This window comes from Peromyscus maniculatus, chromosome 2 (genome assembly GCF_049852395.1).
Source record: "Peromyscus maniculatus bairdii isolate BWxNUB_F1_BW_parent chromosome 2, HU_Pman_BW_mat_3.1, whole genome shotgun sequence".
In the NCBI taxonomy this organism is placed as follows: domain Eukaryota; kingdom Metazoa; phylum Chordata; class Mammalia; order Rodentia; family Cricetidae; genus Peromyscus; species Peromyscus maniculatus.
In genome coordinates this window covers 95,159,653-95,177,178 of record NC_134853.1, presented here as the reverse complement: position 1 = coordinate 95,177,178, position 17,526 = coordinate 95,159,653, and the positions used below count along the sequence as shown (strand labels likewise).

At 39.4% G+C, this 17,526-nt stretch overlaps 1 protein-coding gene across 1 annotated transcript in view; it reads left to right on the top strand.

Moving 5' to 3' along the window:
- Positions 1–17,526, top strand: part of Rasef (RAS and EF-hand domain containing) — a 72,161-nt gene that overhangs the window by 13,963 nt on the left and 40,672 nt on the right. The window contains exons 2-4 of the mRNA XM_006981407.4: positions 6,306–6,452; positions 7,409–7,499; positions 16,627–16,722. Coding sequence (XP_006981469.1) covers positions 6,306–6,452; positions 7,409–7,499; positions 16,627–16,722 — 334 coding nt within the window. The remainder of the gene's footprint in view (positions 1–6,305; positions 6,453–7,408; positions 7,500–16,626; positions 16,723–17,526) is intronic.

The following is a 17,526-nucleotide window of genomic DNA, read 5'->3' as shown; positions in this document are numbered from 1 at the left end:
ACAGATTGTTTTTGTGGTTCAACTTGAAACAAGCTAGTCAAGAGAGAGGAAGGCGCTTAAATTGAAGAATTGCCTCCATGAGATACAGCTGTGTTGTGGGATGGTCTGTATGTCAAATTGCTCTGATTGGTCAATAAATAAAACACTGATTGGCCAGTGGCCAGGCAGGAAGTAGGTGAGACAAGGAGAGAGGAGAATTCTGAGAAGCGGAAGGCTGAGGCAGGGAGACACTGCAGCCACCGCCAGGACAAGCAGCATGTAAAGACGCCGGTAAGCCACCAGCCACGTGGCACGGTATAGATTTATAGAAATGGGTTAGTTTAAGATGTAAGAACAGTTAGCAAGAAGCCTGCCACGGCCATACAGTTTATAAGTAATATAAGCATCTGAGTGATTATTTTATACGTGGATTGTGGGACTGCGGGGTTTGGTGGAACCTGGAGAGAAGCCCTCCAGCAACACAGCTGTAAGGCATTTTTCTCATTTAGTGATCAATGAGGGAGGGCCCAGCTGATGGTGGGTGGTACCATCCCTGGGCTGCTAGTCCTGGGTTCTATAAGAAGGTGGGTTGAGCAGGCCAGGGGAAGCAAGCCAGTAGGCAGCACCTCTCCACAACCTCTGCGTCAGCTCCTGTCTCCAGGATCTTGCCCTGTTTGAGTTCCTGTCTTGACATCCTTCAGTGATGAACAGCAATGTTGAAGTGTAAGCCAAATGAATCCTTTCCTCCCTGACTTGCTTTTTGCTCACTGTGTTTGGTTGCAGCAGGAGAAACCCTAACTAAGACAATGGCAGTAGTTAACAGACTATTCTGATCATGCTGTCTCTCCCACTGCTTCTTTCAGTGGCTTCTGGTACTCTTAGAACTCTATCCTCCATCTCTGTCTTTGGGGTGCATTCTGGTTGTGTGTGCTCTGGTTCCTGCTAACTCCTCTATTCCTTATTTGATGCTGAAGGATGGACATCTCTCTTGCCTCCACACTCTTTCCCTGAAGCATTGGACTCACTCTTTTCTAGAGGGATGAGGTACTTTTTTCTTTCTGTGATGTAAAGACCTAGTTCCTGCTTGGAGAACAACACTCTGGAGCCAAACAGACTGAGCTGGAAACTTTTTTTTTCTTTATTTTTTGAGACTATATCATATAAAACCCAGTCTGGCTCCTAACTAATTATATAGTCCAGGATGCCTTGACTTTCTGATCCTATTTTCACCTCCTAAGTGTTGGAATTATTGGTGTGTGTTACCACATCCAGTTTATGTGGTGCTGAGGATTGAACCCATAGCTTTGTACACCTTTGACAAATCCCTGACATAAGAAGTAGGGTAGATGAGGATCCAGGCCATTCTTATATAATAGATGATTGTATAACATACACATTTTCTATCAGTGGTGGATTTTTTTTATAATCTATGTATATATCTCACTATAAATTTTTCCTAGAACTTTAAGGCATGAATCAGAAAATAACCCAATGGGATTCATGTTACTATAATTTGTTCCCACTTTAGACATTTACAGAAAGTGAAGGACCTGTTGAGACTTCTGCAATGGAATGTTTCACTGTTGTGCAGTTAGCTGGTAAATGACTCCAGAGAATGATTTCTCTGACAGATTACTACCACATAGTATATTTTTAGATTTTTGTACTCCACTAGTGTAAATGATACAAGTAAAGACATGAATTGTCCTGTTCTGTAATGGAGTTACTTAGGATGATCACATAGAAGAAGAGATTTTTGTTGTTGATTTACTATTCTTGAATAATGTGGATCATTCTTGCAACCAGAATTTGTCCTGAGCTCTAATGGGAGGAGTGATGACAGGTTTGAGTATCTTAAATCATCATATAAAGTGACTTACTATTATGAGTTCATTAATAATACTTGAACAGTTTTTTTTTTTTTTTTTTTTGAGACAGGGTTTCTCTGTGTAGCTTTTCCTGGAACTCACTCGGTAGCCCAGGCTGGCCTCAAACTCACAGAGATCTGCCTGGCTGGGATTAAAGGCGTGTGCCACCACCACCCAGCACTTGAACAGTTTTTAAGAATCAAGATTAGCTTCTGAATGGATTGAGCAATGGATTTCTTCTTTATTTAGAAGAAAAAGTCCTAAGAAATTTAACAGAAACAGGGATATATATATATATTTGGCTATGCCTAATTAAGCAGCATAGTTAAGTTGTAACTCGTGTCATACAGTGTTTTAAAGTTCTATCGATTAATTTTGAATCCCATTTCTTCTGCCAAAGTTCAGGTATTTAGCAGAACTGAGAAGCAGTAGGAGGTTAGTGGTTAATTATGAGGTCTCTAACACAAAACAGAATTTCAATTCTGTCATTTAATCTCTGTGTCCTTGGGTCTTATGGGATGCCCAGGCATTTGTAGCATCAAGCACCACACTTAGTTTAAACAACAGGACATTCTCATAATTATAGATTCTAAAATTTGACACCAGGGGACCAGTAGGGTCAGTTTGTCCTGGGCCTTTATTCTGGACTTAGAGCTGCCATCTTCCCTTAAGTCTTCATGCAGTCTTCTCTTTATATATGTCGGTATCTAATCTCCTCTTTCTATAAGATCACCAGTAAGACTGGGTTAGAACTCATCATAATGATTCATTTTTAACTTAATTCCTTCCTTAAAGACTCTTTAAGTATAATTATATTAGAGTCTGAATTCCTGGTAGTAGGGTTTCAGTACATGAATTTGGGGCATTGGGACGATGATTTATCTCATAACAGGCCCCTATCTCTGCCTGATTTGTAAAATGAGTTAATAAAAATACTTTTTGTGGGTGTTGTGAACATTCCAATAGATGATGTACTCACGTTATGTGGCAATAAATTGGGATCTGCTGGGTAGGCATAAAGAGACCCACTTCTTCTGCACCATAGCCAAAGCTCATCTTGATTGATGGGTTGCATCCTTTGACATTAACATCAGGAACAATGCAGTTTGGCTCCCCTTCTAGCACAAGTGGAGAGTCAGGCCTTCTGGTTTTATCACAGTATGTGGCTGGGTAGGACAGTAGCAGAGGTTTTTTTTTTTTTTTTGCTTTGAAGAACATTTATTCTAATTCTTCCTGCTTGCCTTTCTACTTTGCTGCATTCCTGCCTGTTGTAGATAATGGTGGCTTTGTAGAAAGAAGGCAGAGATTAATTACTTCTCAGATAAGCTTTATTAGAAGAATTTCAGCATCACAGCCTGTAGTGGAAGGACACACATTCAGGTCCAGATAAAAGCTTCATTATGAAAGACAGCTGTCAAGGATAGTGTTGATGGGATCCTGAAGGGAAAGAGCCTTCATTTCTCTCCAGGTCTAAAGAACAAGGAGAATTATAGCACAGTGGGATCTTGAAGGAAAAGGTAGACCTTCAGGTCCAAAGAACAAAAGGGGATTTCTTGCTTTCACAGGATTTCAAGGGCAGGTGGGGAGATGGATAAGTTCCATACCATGTAACCCAGCCTAGATGTAAAAGTCACAAGATGCTGATAAAGTAAAGTAATAATGCAAGTTTGTCTTGGGTCTAGGAGCAGATGGTCTGCAGCTGCCCGAGGGAGAGAATGAACTCTGTGAGAACTGTAAGGTCACTGAACACCTTGTTCTCAGCCCTGTCTAGGGAGAGAGCCTGTAACCTGACCCACTGTTCCTGTCTCTCCCCCCCACCAATCAACCTTCAGTCCTTGTCCTTCTTTTGTTTCCCTTTAACTAAAATAATAATAATTTACAATTGAGCTAGAATGGCCTTGATTGAACTCATGATCCTTCTGCATTAGCTTCCAAAGTTGTTCTTCTGACCTCTGTGAGCACCAGGCATGCATGGATGAGAGCAAAACATTCATATACATAAAATAATAAATAAGAACATCTAAAACAAACATGAAAACAGACTGCCCTTGAGAGACTCTTGCCAAAATGAATGGAGAAGATGGTGTGAGTTCTGTGTTCAGGGTATTTGAATGATATGTGATCATCACACCGGGTACTGTGGATGGCTGTGAAAGGATTATGAGCTTCCTGGTTTCTTGTCCTGCCCAGTAGTGTTTCTAGTGTAAGATGTGCTCATCAAGAGTAATCTCTCTATATTAGGGTCAGGAGACAGTGGATCTTTCACATTGTTGAGAGAGTGACTATCAAATCACAGTGGAAGATCATCAAGTATAAGAAATAACCAAGTGCTGCTGCTGATTATTCAATAATATAGTGTATATGAAAGGATCTACCTTTTTTGAGTACTCTCTATCCCTAGCATTTTTAATCTTGATGAAAATTGATAATTCTTTCAGGTTGGTGTTGTGATAAGTTACTTCAGACCTAAGGAATTACCTATTTTTCCAAACCCTGGTGTATCTTTTAGCTGGTATATATGTTATTTCCTTAAAAAAAGAATTCCTGTTACTGTCATGTGTTCTCACAGTCACAGTTCCTGTAAAATTATAACACTCCTTGCCCTGAATAAGAAGTAAGGATAGATTTCAGTGTCCCTGATGTACCATAAGGATACCAGCCCACAGCCTATCTGTTGAGAAAAATGTTGGTACTGGTAGAAAGTCGAATGATTATTAAATCCACCCAAAGTATGTGTCTTAGTTAGGTTACTATTGCTGTGATGAAGCATTGTGACTAAAGGCAAATTGGGGAAGAAAGGGTTTATTTCACTTACAGTACCACATAACAGTTCATCATCAAAAGCAGTGAGGTAAGGAACTAAGCAGGGCTGGAACGTGGAGGCAAGAGCTGATGCAGAGGTAGTGGAGAGGTGCTACTTACTGTCTTTCTCTGCATGGCTTGCTCATCCTGCTTTCTTATATAATCCAGGACCACCTGCCCAGGGGTGGTCCCACCCACAATGGGCTGGACTCTCCCACATAAACTACTAAGGAAATGTTTTACAGGCTTTCCTATAGCCAGACTGTATACTGAGTCATTTTCTCAATTGAGGGCTCCTTCTCTCCAGTGACTGTAGCTTGGGTCAACTTGACATAAAATTAGCCAGCACAATATATATTTCTATAAAGACATAAAAGGGTGATTTACATGAAAACCACATTCACTTCCACTTAGGGCAGTAGCTGATGATCTTTGAGGCTGGAATTCCATTAGCTGTCCTATCACCTCTTTTCTTCTACTAGGTATTGAAATACATGATAGCTCTAGGCCATGAATTGTTTCAGAATGGAGGCTGACTGTCAAATAGATAGATGATAGAAAGATAGAAAGACAGAAGGATAGATAGAAAGATAGATAGAAAGGTAGAAAGATAGAAAAATAGAAAGAAAGAAAGAAAGAAAGAAAGAAAGAAAGGTAGATAGATAGATAGATAGATAGATAGATAGATAGATAGATAGATAGATAGATAGATATGAAGCATTATCAGAGGGCTGGAACTTGGAGCCTCATCCCTGACTCTGGGGAATAAAAAAGGGCTAAAAGTTGAGTTTGACTTTTGGTTATAAGAGTGTGCTTAGGGAACTTCTGTGTCTGTGAATACATCAAAGTGTTCACACTTTAGCAGCATGAGTGGCATAGCCAAGGCATGAAAATTCTGTGGCCCCTCTATACCCTTCCCATTTTGCTATTCTTTATAATAAGCTGTTAAAAGGAAGTAAATATTTTCCTGAGTTCCATGAGCCATTTTAACATACTCATGGGAACTGCTGATTTGTAGCTGATTAGTTCGAAATAGGCATCACTTGGACAGGTGACTGTTGCCTGAAGGGGGGCAAAATTGTAGATTGGAGCCCTTAGCCAGGGAACTTGTGCCAACTTTCAGTAGTTATTAATTAAGTAAAAAATTTGAACATCTAATTGTTGTCTGAAAAATAGAAAATTGATTGGTATGAGAAAGCTCCAAATTTTTAGTGTTTGAAGAACTAGGAAGAAAAAAAATGTGTGAATGTATCCACAAATGTGAATTTGCCTGAAGTAATTTTGACTGACCACAAAATAATAGGTATATCCATTCTAAGTTCAAAGATTAATGCACATCTTGTTAGGGATTGGAGAAGCAGAATTTGGTAACCAATTCACTTTTCTTTAAAGTTCATTACTACTCAATTTTTAGCAGGTAAAATAAATAATTCTTCATCCTAACTCCCTTTCCTTGCATTTGCCCTGGATTTCCCACTCGCCGTCTTCTGACATGGAGAACCCCAAAGGCTCTCTGCCTTCTCTGTTATCTTTATTCCAGATCAGTCTATGGATATTAAAATCCTTCTGGTTTCTTTTTTAGTTATCTATCTCATCCCTGTACATTTTCTATTTTACTTTTAAACTGATACCATTTAATTTTAATATTTTTGGCAGAAAAGAACAAGTTAGTACCCTGTACCAGAACATCAATCTTGTGGAGCCAAGATTAATCCAGCCATATGAACATGTGATAAGAAACTTTCTCCGTGAGATCAAACTCCAGAGCACAGAAATGGAAAACTTGGCCATTGCAGTGAAGAGGTATCAATCTGCTTCCTTTCTGAGGACACACAGGGTCCTTTTACTTGTTCTGTGACCAGAGTTGTAAAGGAACTGAATAGCAGTGATGTTGTGATACAAGTGGTTTTCCTGAAACTTTTGGAACCCAGAACATTCTAGAATATTCCACATAGGGTAAGTTGTATTAGGTAGTAATTGCAGGGTCAAACAGCAATCTGTTGGTTGGTCATTGCCATCCTATATTGTCAACTCCTCAAAATTGACAATTTCATCCTGAAAAAATCATACTGTGCCTTCTCCCCAGCCATTTGACCCAAACAGGAAACTTCACCAAAGGAAACTTGACCAAAACAGAGGTAGGCAGACTCTGAAGCCAAGCTAGGTAAAGACCTTGCCAGCAGATTTCCTGTTCTTTCCAGGTCTCAGCCCTGAGTCTTCAAAAGAGTGATAAAGATGCACCCTTTGGGGTCATGAGTTCCAGTACTCGATATCTTGGGTAGAGTACAAGATTTTTCCTAGCAGATAATTTTAATCTCTGGAACTGTAAGAGACTGATTAGAAACAGTTGCTGAAATTGATCCTTCTGCCTTTAACTATAGCCTATACGATTGTGAAGTTTAGATAATGGAATTTTAAAATTATATCTAATAGTCTATTGCCATAAAGTTCTTTCATTTGTCCAGTTTTGTCACTCAGTTATGGCAATAAGATGTTCACATTTGCTGACAGTCTCCCAGAAATTTGCTGTCTTTAGCTATTGTTTATCTCAGCCTAATATTTAATCTATTTCAGTTGTTTAATGTCATTTTACACCCAAATAGTCATGTTGGCAACCTTAGTTTATCACATAGAAGGACTAGGAAACATCATGTAGAATACTAACCTTATCTATACAATGTGAAGCCTGAAGCTGATGAGTTTTAAGTTTCTTTTTACAATTTTCAACCTAAGTATACAATGAACCTTTTGAATTTCAGAGCTCAAGACAAGGCAGCCATTCAACTGAGTGAGCTGGAAGAGGAAATGGATCAGAGGATTCATGCAGTAGAAAATGAGACCCGGAAAGATGTGAGTTTGTGGGTTGGCCATTTATTCATTTGGCAGATCTTTAGGGAGCACCTTTCATTGTGGAGCTCTGGATACTTCTCTTGATGACAAAGCTTGGGGACAGTAGGCTTTACTACTTAGTACCCTATATCAAAATGGCAACCTTCTAGATTTTGAGTAGAGAAAGGATTTTTATAACCAGAAGTGTTTTGTGGCCTCAAGTTAAAGAGATACAGAGATTGTAATTAAGTATGCCGAGGACATACCTCTCCAGTACTAATAATGCTCATGTGAGTGGGAGAGGAGTCAGCTTACATGCAAGGGCAGAGGTCTCTTTGAAATGCATGGCATGGAGTGGAGGACTGGAGTCAGATTTGGTGAGAAGACGGCTGGACATCTATGTGTATGTTGTTCTCACTACCAAACTTCAAATTTCAATTGCAGTTAATTTAAAATCCTGTCTCCTAACTGTGGTGTTTTGTGATGGAATCTTATTGTTACTGGGATTCTTAAGTGGAAAGTTACATGATATCTTTAGTGATTTCCTCAGGAGAGGTGTGTTTTTCAGTATAAAATATGTTTGGGCAGTTGATGTTTGCTGAAAGCAGAAAATATACATATTTTCTTTGAGTAGGTAATATTAGGATGTAAAATTCTACTTTTGTGTTGAGAGGCAATAAAAGTGTAGTCCCCAGTGCTGGCATCAAGCAGACATAAGTCTATGTGCTGACTTGGCCCTTACCAAGGCCAGGTGGTACTAGTAGAGTAATCTCTCCTGTGAGTCTTTGCCCTGCCACCTGTCATCCTCAAGGAAGATTAGTCATGGTGACGTATGTAAAGTACTGAGAAGCGTTGCCTTTGATAGGCACAGCCATGGCTGTTACTATCTTTTTCTGTGCCTTCTTTGTTTCCTTTCAGATAATTTATCTTACTTGTATTTACCACACACATAGTTCCCTTTGAGTATCTTTATTGTCCTATCTCTTTAAAAATATTTTTATTAATTCTTTGAGAATTTCATACAATGTACTTTGATTATATTCACCACTCCTCAGATCCTCCCAGATCTATTGGCCTTTCTCTACCTGCTCTACTGCATGTTATTCCCATTTTCTCTTAATCCCATGTTTGCCCGGTTTATGCTACCCAAATTCTTGCTGGGCCAATTGTTATTATAGCTCACAGAGTTCACATCTGAGTAAGACTGATGATGATTTTTTGACTCTGGTAGTGTTCATAGCACCTTCCACAGTCTGATCAGTGTTCATTTGTATGTGTTTAAATCTGCTTATTCTAGTACGGTTGAAAGCAGCAGTGGTTTGTCCGTTTTGTGCTGAACACACTTGTGCTTTGCCAAAGCCAGCTAATTGTGTTTGTGTAAGCTTCCTCTTTTGTCCTGGCTCTGCTCTGTCCCTGGGTCAGTGATGCACTGTGTCCACAGCTGTTGTTTCATAGTGAGTCTTGAAGTCCAGTGGTTTCAGTCCTTGATTTCATTCCTTTACAGAGTTGCTTTACCTGTTTAATTTTTCCATAGAACCAACATATTGATATTCAAAAGCAAATCTAAAACAACATTCTACTGAGGGCTTGACTACCCAGTCATTTGTAGGTTAAGATAGGGCACTGACATTGTAACAGTACTGAGTACTCTAATCTATAAATGAACCATTCTCTAGTTCTCCCTTCTCAGAAGTGTTTAATAGTCTTCAGTGTGCAGATACTATATATGATTTGCTTCTAATAGTTCTATTTTGATGGTATTGAAAATTATATATATTGAATATTGTACTGGAAATACACACATACATAAAATGTATATTCAGTAACTTCTGATGTATTCTAGCAGTTTTTTGGGGATTGATAATAGCAAAATATATGAATAAAGACAATTTTTTGTTTTGTTTTTTGAGACAGGGTTTCTCTGTGTAGTTTTGGTGCCTGTCCTGGATTTCGCTCTGTAGACCAGGCTGGCCTCAAACTCATAGAGATCTGCCTGGCTCTGTCTCGTGAGTGCTGGGATTAAAGGCATGCACCACTGCCATCTAGCATGAATAAAGACAATTTTACTTCTCTTCTGGATAATGTTTTCTTGTTTTACTGTCTATGATATATTATATTCCATCTGTAATGATGAATTCTGTTTGCTAAATTTTATTATATATGTGTCTGTGGATGCATAATTACATCTCATTAAGAGATAATTATTTAGTTTTGTGGTGCTGGGAATGATCTGCTATATTTATCAGAGCAGAATTGACCATTTTTATGGGTTCATGTTTGGATACATAGGAGGTAAGCAGCTCAGTTCACTGTCCAGTTAGGCAGTATTTTATCATACCATTTATCATTTCTGGCACTGATAGTTCATGGTAAGGCCCAGGGACCATTAGGAGTTAGGCATTATTATTTTTTTTTTTATAAAAAAATCACAAAGCTGTTGGGTTAGGTGACTAGCAATTGGGGTCTGGTTACTGCAAGTGGGGGATTTTGCTTTTTATATTTTGGCTTTTTTTGGTCAATGACATCATTTTTATTAAGAAAATATTAAAAGATAGTGAACAGCAATTCTTAATGTCTATCATTGATTAATTTTTCCTTAATGTACTTCAGTGTTTTCTGAGATTTTCTGCATTAAACATCAATAATTTTATTATTTTAAAAGAAGTTTAAAATATGATTACATCATATACCCCTTTCTTTTTTCTCTGTCAAACTCCTACCATGTCCCCAACCATCATTTCCTCTCAAATTCTTCTTTAATTGTTACTGTTACATGTATGTGCATTAATATATAAATACAACATGCTGAGTCTGCTTAGTGTTGCTCATATGTATACAAATCTTGTATGTATACAGGTTTCTGGGCTGACTGCTTGGTATTAGATAACAGTTAAAGGTCTCATCCCCAAGGAAGACTAATTCTCTCCTTCATCATTCCTTAGTTGTTTTTTGTCTAGAGTTTTTTTTAAATTTTTATTTTATTTTATTTATTTATTTATTTTTTTTTTGTGTCTCCCTTTGATCTTAGCATGCTTATTGGTGTTGTCCTTGTTCCAGTTTTGTTCAGGTCATGATGGTGTTGCAATATCATGGTTGTAGCTTCTCTGTCTTTCTAGGAGATATACTCTCTCAGCAGATTTCCCATTCTTCTGGTTTTTACAATATTTCTTTTCCCTCTTTTGAGATGATCCCTGTAGCAGGAAGTTTCTCTGGTCCTAACCAGACACTGGTTGGAATCACTCTCTACCACTCATGTCTCCTTGGTCCCAAGTAAACACACAGAGGCTTATATTATTTAAAAACTGTATGGCCTAATGGTTCAGGCTTCTCGCTAGCTAGCTCTTACAACTTAACTCTGCTCCTTTCTATTAATTTATATATTGCCACGTGGCTTCGTGGCTTACTGTTACTTTCACATCTTGCTTCTTGTAGTGGCTCGTAGCATCTGCCCCACTCTCCTTTCTTCTCCTGTCTCCAGTTTGAATGTACTGCCTAACATTATTCTGCCTCATCATTGGCCAAACAGCTTTATTTATCAACCAATCAAAGCAACATATATTCAGACTGTACAGAAAGATATCCCACATCAGACATCCCACAGCAGATCCCTGAGCTGTACATTCATGAGTTGTGCTTTACGGGTATCCGTTGTGACTGGGCACTTCACAATCGATTGTTCTCTGTATTTTGACCAGTTATGGTTTTCCACACTGGTCTTCAGCTGCAAAGAGGTGCTTCTTTGATGTGGGGGAGTGGGCTTGGGGTGTGAGGGGAGGCAGTAGCTACACTTATTTTTGGCTATTAGGATGAGTATTTAGAATGCAGTTAGGAATAATGCTGGTTTAGTAAAGTGGTAAAAAGGTTCTTTTCTAAGGTCCATGACCTCACAAGCCCTGGGTAGTTGGATAAGTCTCCAGTACAAAACATGATTTTCCTGCTGTTGAGTGGCCCATAAGTACAATTAGACAGCTTTTGGTACCACCAACATATTTGTGCCACAACTGTACCTTTAAAGATATCATGCCATGGTGGTCATGTTTGTGGTATATAGTTGAGTAGGACTTTGGTTGCATCTCTTCCTTGGCAGCTTGTATCGCAATATCTGGTATTATGAAAGTTATTCCCTTCATAAATCCAGTTACACTGAACTTGATAGTTGAGGTCTTTGATCCACTTGGACTTAAGTTATGTGCATGGTGACACATATGAATCTATTTGCAGTCTTCTTCATGTTGACATCCAGTTATGCCAGCACCATTTGCTGAAGATGCTTTCTTTTTTCCGTGGTACAGTTTTGGCTTCTTTGTCAAAAATCAGATGTTCATAGGTGTGTGGATTAATGTCAGGGTCTTCAATTTGATTCCATTGGTCCATGTGTCAGTTTTTATGCCAGTACCAAGCTGTTTTTATTATTATAGCTCTATAGTAGAGCCTGAGATCAGTGATTGTGATGCCTCCAGAGGTTGTTTTATTGTACAGGATTGTTTTAGCTATCCTGGGTTTTTTGTTTTTCCATATGAAGTTGAGTATTGTTTTTTTCAGGACTGTGAAGAATTGTGTTGGGATTTTGATGGGGATTGCACCCTAAGAGGGACACATAGATAGCCCAGTGAAGGAGAAATAGATGAGATCTACATGAGCAAACTGGGAGTGGGGGGAAAATGAAGAGCAAAGAATGGGGGATGAGAACATAAGGAAATGGGAGGGTCAAGCTGGAACAGGGACAGAGTGGGAGAGCAAGCAAAGAGATACCATGATAAATGAAGACATCATGGGGATAGGAAGAGGCAGAGTGCTGGGTAAGTTCTCAGGAATCCACAAGGATGACCCCAGCTTAGACTACCGGCAATGGTCGAGAGGGTGTCTGGACTGGTCTACTCTGTTGACCGGACTAGTGAATACCCTAACTGTCATCACAGAGCCTTCATCCAGTGACTGATGGAAGCAGATGCAGAGATCCACAGCTGGGCACCAGACTGAGCTCCAGGAATCCAATTGATGAGAGAGAGGAGGGATTCTGTGGGCAGGAGATGTCAAGATCATGATAGGAAAATGTGCAGAGATGACCAGCCATACTATTGGAAACCCATGAACTGTGGATTAATAGCTGTGGAGCCCCCACAGGACAAGACTGGGCCCTCTGGATATGGGAGACAGTCATTTAGCTTGAAATGTTTTGGGGGGGGGCAGGCAGGGGGATCGGGATCTGTCCCTGGTGCATGGGCAGGCTTTATAGAGCCCAGTGTCTAGGGTGTGACACCTTGCACAGCCTTGGTGCAGAGGGCAGGGTCTTAGACCTGCCTCAGCTGAGTGTGCCAGGCTCTTCTAACTCCCCATGGGAGACCTTGACTTTGAAAATGTGGGGATGGGGCATGGGTTGTGGGGGAAGGCTGGGGGGGTGGGAATAGGGAAGGGGGGGTGTATCTGTGTTTGGTATGTAAAGTGAATAGAAAATTTTTTAATAATAAAAAAAGAAAAAATAAAATAGTAACCTACCAAAAAATGTTATTCCCCAGGGAAAAACATTTTTGGGTTATAGGCCTATACAAAGTGTATGGCATCTTCAGTAGTAAGAACTTACATAAAACTCTAGGAGGCAACCAAGGGCAACACAATAGCCCATGTTGATTTTGGAGTCTTTTGGACTCCCCTAACTTGAAAGAAGGCTTTTCATTCCTGGTATTGAAGATTTTGTTAATTCATGGCTCTTGTGGAGAGCATTGTAAGCCCAAGTGACATATTGAAGATTTAAGGTTTATATGTATACATATGCATCTATATGTATTATATGTCCTTTTTGATAAATAAAGGCTAATGATTCTTATGTTTTCCCCCCAAAAGTTGTAGCGTTATTTTGCCTCCCTCTTTCCTGCTGTATTGACTTTCTTTCTCTTCTTCAATTAAAGCCTCCACCATTTTTCCCATTTTTCCCATTTATGTCACTTGTAGATTGCTATTCTCCTCTCCAGTGCCAACTCCTGCCCTTTTGGTACATTTTTCCTTTCCTAGTTTCTGTGATTATTTCAGGCTAAATACTCACATCTGAAGATTTGGATCTCGGAATGACACATGAGAGAGAACATGCACTTTTTTTTTGTGTGTCTGGGTTACCTCACTCAATATAATCTTTTCTACTTCCATCCACTTACCTGCAGATTTCATGATTTCACCTTTTATTACAGTTGAGTAGTATTCCATCCTGTATATGAATCACATTTTCACTCCTTATTGATTCCTCAGTTGAAGGATATTTAGGTTGTTTCTTTTTCCTATCTATTGTGACTAGAATATCAGTGCACATAGCTAAGCAAGTATCTGTGGGGTCAAGTCCTTTGGGCATATGCTAAAGAATGGAATGGGCTATGTGTAGAATTATTTTAGTTTTTTGTTAATTTTCTGTACTGATTTCCATATAGGCTATACTGTTTGCAGTCCCAATAACAATGAATGAGGGCTCTGTTTTCTTTACATCTGCTCCAGCATTTATTGTTTGTTGGTAGTTGTGCTTATCTTAGCCATTGTGATTTGGGTCTAATGAAATCTCAGAGTTGTTCTGAATTGCATTTTCCTAATTTCTAAGGATAGTGAACATTTTTTCTTAGATATTGTTATATATATAGTTTTCAGTTTTTGAATGTGTCGTCTTCTGACTCTTTGTTTTTTGAGTCTATACCAATATCCTGGATGTCTGAAGCAACAAAGGGACCCTCATTGTCCCCTGAGCTGACTTTTGATGGTGCTGTATACAGGTGAACCTTTACTCAAGTTACCACCTGACTTCCTTAGGATATGCACGTCGGTTCAGTAGTTCTTTACCCTTAACTTTGGTATTCAATTCACTTTTGCTTAGTGAAGCCAATTCCAGTGCAAAGAGGTTTAAAAACATTTACTTATTTTTATTTTGTGTGTATAAATGTCTCGCTTGCATGTATTTCTTTGTGCTGTGTGCATGCCTGGTGCCCATGGAGACCAGAAAAGAGCATGAGATCCCCTGGAACTGGAGGTACAAATAGTTGTGATCTGCCATGTGTGTGGTAGGAACCAAATTCAGGTCCTCTGCAAAAGCAACTAGTACCCTTAACTGCTCAGCCATTTCTCCAGCCCCAATACCTGGATTATTTGATGTCTATGTTGACTCTATAGGAGTTACCAGGGGAGTTCCAAAGTAATGCTAAAAACCAAATAGCTACAGGGTTTGAATTGGCTATATTCTAATGGTCAGCAGTAGACAAGAATGTCGACTGAAATGACCATTTGTTTTAATTAACAAGGATTTATTGATTATGCCAGGGATGATCTTAAAGGAATATCTTTAGCTGAATGGCTTGGGAGAATTGACTTAATGACACTAACTGAGAAGGAGATGTTTGTGTCATACTTTGTGGAAGATGTTATGCCTTGATTAGCAAGAGCACAGCTCCTGGTAAGACAATCACAAACATCCCTCAAGGATTAACTACCATTGCGAATGAGTTAACAACAGCAATAAAAATGATTAAAACAATCTGAAAATAGGACCAATAAGAGTAAAAGAGAGAAAAGCGACTTGAAAGAAATAAATTGCCATTGTTCATTTTAAGTATGGGGATCACTTAGAGTTCAACAGAGCTATAGATAAGTAGGAGGAGATGGATCCTGTCACCCCTAGCTGTCCAGTGGCACCTGTTCATATCAAAACTCTTTAAGAGTTGGGAAGTTACACATAATCTGATAAGTGACTGAGTCTAAGATCAGAAAAGGGCAGTCTCAAGCTCTAAATTATTCATCAGAAAAGGCTTTGTGCATTAAACCAATTAAGATGGTGAATTTTTTAAGGGGGCAAGTCAGCCTATGTAAGAAGAGGACAGGAATTTCCCATCATCTGGGGACTTAAAAAAAAATCACCGTATTGAGCCAAATCAGCACACTAGCTATTTTTGCCTTTCCTTTATGTTAGTGTCTCTTTCTGCAGAATTGTATATTATTAAAAACTGCTTTGTTGTCACTAGAGCCTTGGATTTGTTCTTTTATTCCCAACAAGCTGTGATCTAGCCTGACCTGGCCTGACCATAAACTTGTCTTGCAGCTTCAAGGGGGAGGGGCTGCAAGGTCACAGCACAGCTAATCAGCTTTGTCTTGCAAGTCCACTCCCGGTGGGAAAATGAGTGACTTGGTTTGCTTTTCTCCTGTTCCTGCAGGTGCTTGCCTGTCTCTTTGTCATAAGGGACAAACTACAGGGGGACTTAGTGGCTTTTGGGACAGAGAGAGACAGCTAATGGATCCGTAATATAAAAGTCCTGTTCCAAAAGACCGTCATGGGGTCTTTATTGTCTTTTGTAGATCCCTTATATGTTACTCAACTTTTTCACAGACTCTGTTTTCCAGCATGTAGCCAGCAGCTTGGAAAGTTTCCAGTCTTCTACCCAAGCCCATTCCTCCTACCTCGGTAGAGATGTCTGCATAGCAGTCCCTGCGCCCTCTGGTGTGCCTTTTTGTCACTGTCATCTACAAGGAAACTCAATGGGACACATCGGAGTGTGCAACACACAGTCATGTGAACCGGTGTCTCCACTCCCATCATTAATGCCTGGGGATGTTGTAGCCACCTTTCTTGGTGTTAGTGCATTTCATCATGTTGACTCAAGGACAAAACCACCTAATAACATTTCTCAGACTATACCCCTGTTAAGGAACTCTCCCAGCCTATCACAGTTGCTGCATAGACATTTATGATGATGTGATTTGAATTCAGGTAAAAGGAAAAGGATAGGACAACAGGTCACTGGCTGTGCCTTCCTGAGTACTGAGCCATCATAGGATGTATGTGTTCACTGCATCCCATAGCTGTGCTATATCTTTTGAGAGCAATGGTTAACTGATTCACTGGTATGCTGTGGTATTATCATGGTGCTACAGTCTTAGAGACTGCACATCAGGATGATGTGCGAATCTTGACGTTCTGTAGTTCTTCTGTTTTTGTAGGTCTCAAGTCCAGCACTCCTGCACACCTAAAACATCCTGGTGTCCTTCTGCCATCAAATCTCACCCTTCCTGTTTAGGAGCATTTTTGTCAGCTTAGCTTGATATGAAATAATTCATGTCTATGAGAATTTGAAGGCCATTTAAGAGACAGAAATTACCTAAATGATGTCTTTCATTTTCCCTCTAGGAAAAACGCAAAGCAGAGGAAGCCCTCAGTGACCTCAGACGTCAGTATGAAACAGAAGTGGGAGACCTACAGGTGACCATTAAAAAGTTAAAAAAGGTATGTACATGGCATATAGACATTCTGGAAATAGCTTTAGTATCTCACTGTGTCTAAGACATTGAAAATGAAAAACATTTAGAATTATGTTGAAGCAGAAGAAAGAACTCCTTGGGAGACTCTGATTTTTAAAGCCCCCTCCCCGTAGTTCTTCTAGATCTTGGACCATCTGACTTATAACATGGGAATAATAAAATGCCTTATCCTTGAACAGTTCATCAAACCCACTTCTTTACTTTTCATTCACCAAATGCTTTGAGGGAATCCCTTGCATCCAGAGGAAAGTGTGTTCCTTATTGAAACCTTGTCTGGCTATCTCAGGTATCCCTGTGTTCTTAGCTTACTACAATGTGCATAGCAGATATTTAGTAAATATTAAGTGAAATAAAAATTGTCTTTTAAGTAGAAAGTTCCGGGCCTAACAATCACCTGATCATTGAGAAGTAAGAAAAAGAATTGTGGAAACATGAGCAAAAGTATATTTGATTACTGATATTCTCCCTCTTGGTTCCAATGAACAGATCCTTTGTACTCTCAGATATGCTTCTACATGTTAGTCAGTGACTCTGGAGTATGGCCATGGGACAGGGAGTTTTGTAGCCCTTACCAGCTTCTGTGGTGCAGATACTTGTAGTATTATTGACATCATGCTATCAAATTCACATCCCCATATGCAGAAGTAAACTCTCACCTGTCACTATAAGATGGATCTATCTCAGAATTAAGCTCACATCTTATATGTGGTTGTTTCCACAAGTAGTGGGGATAGCTTAAGTAAACAGAACTAAAAATTAAATAATTCAG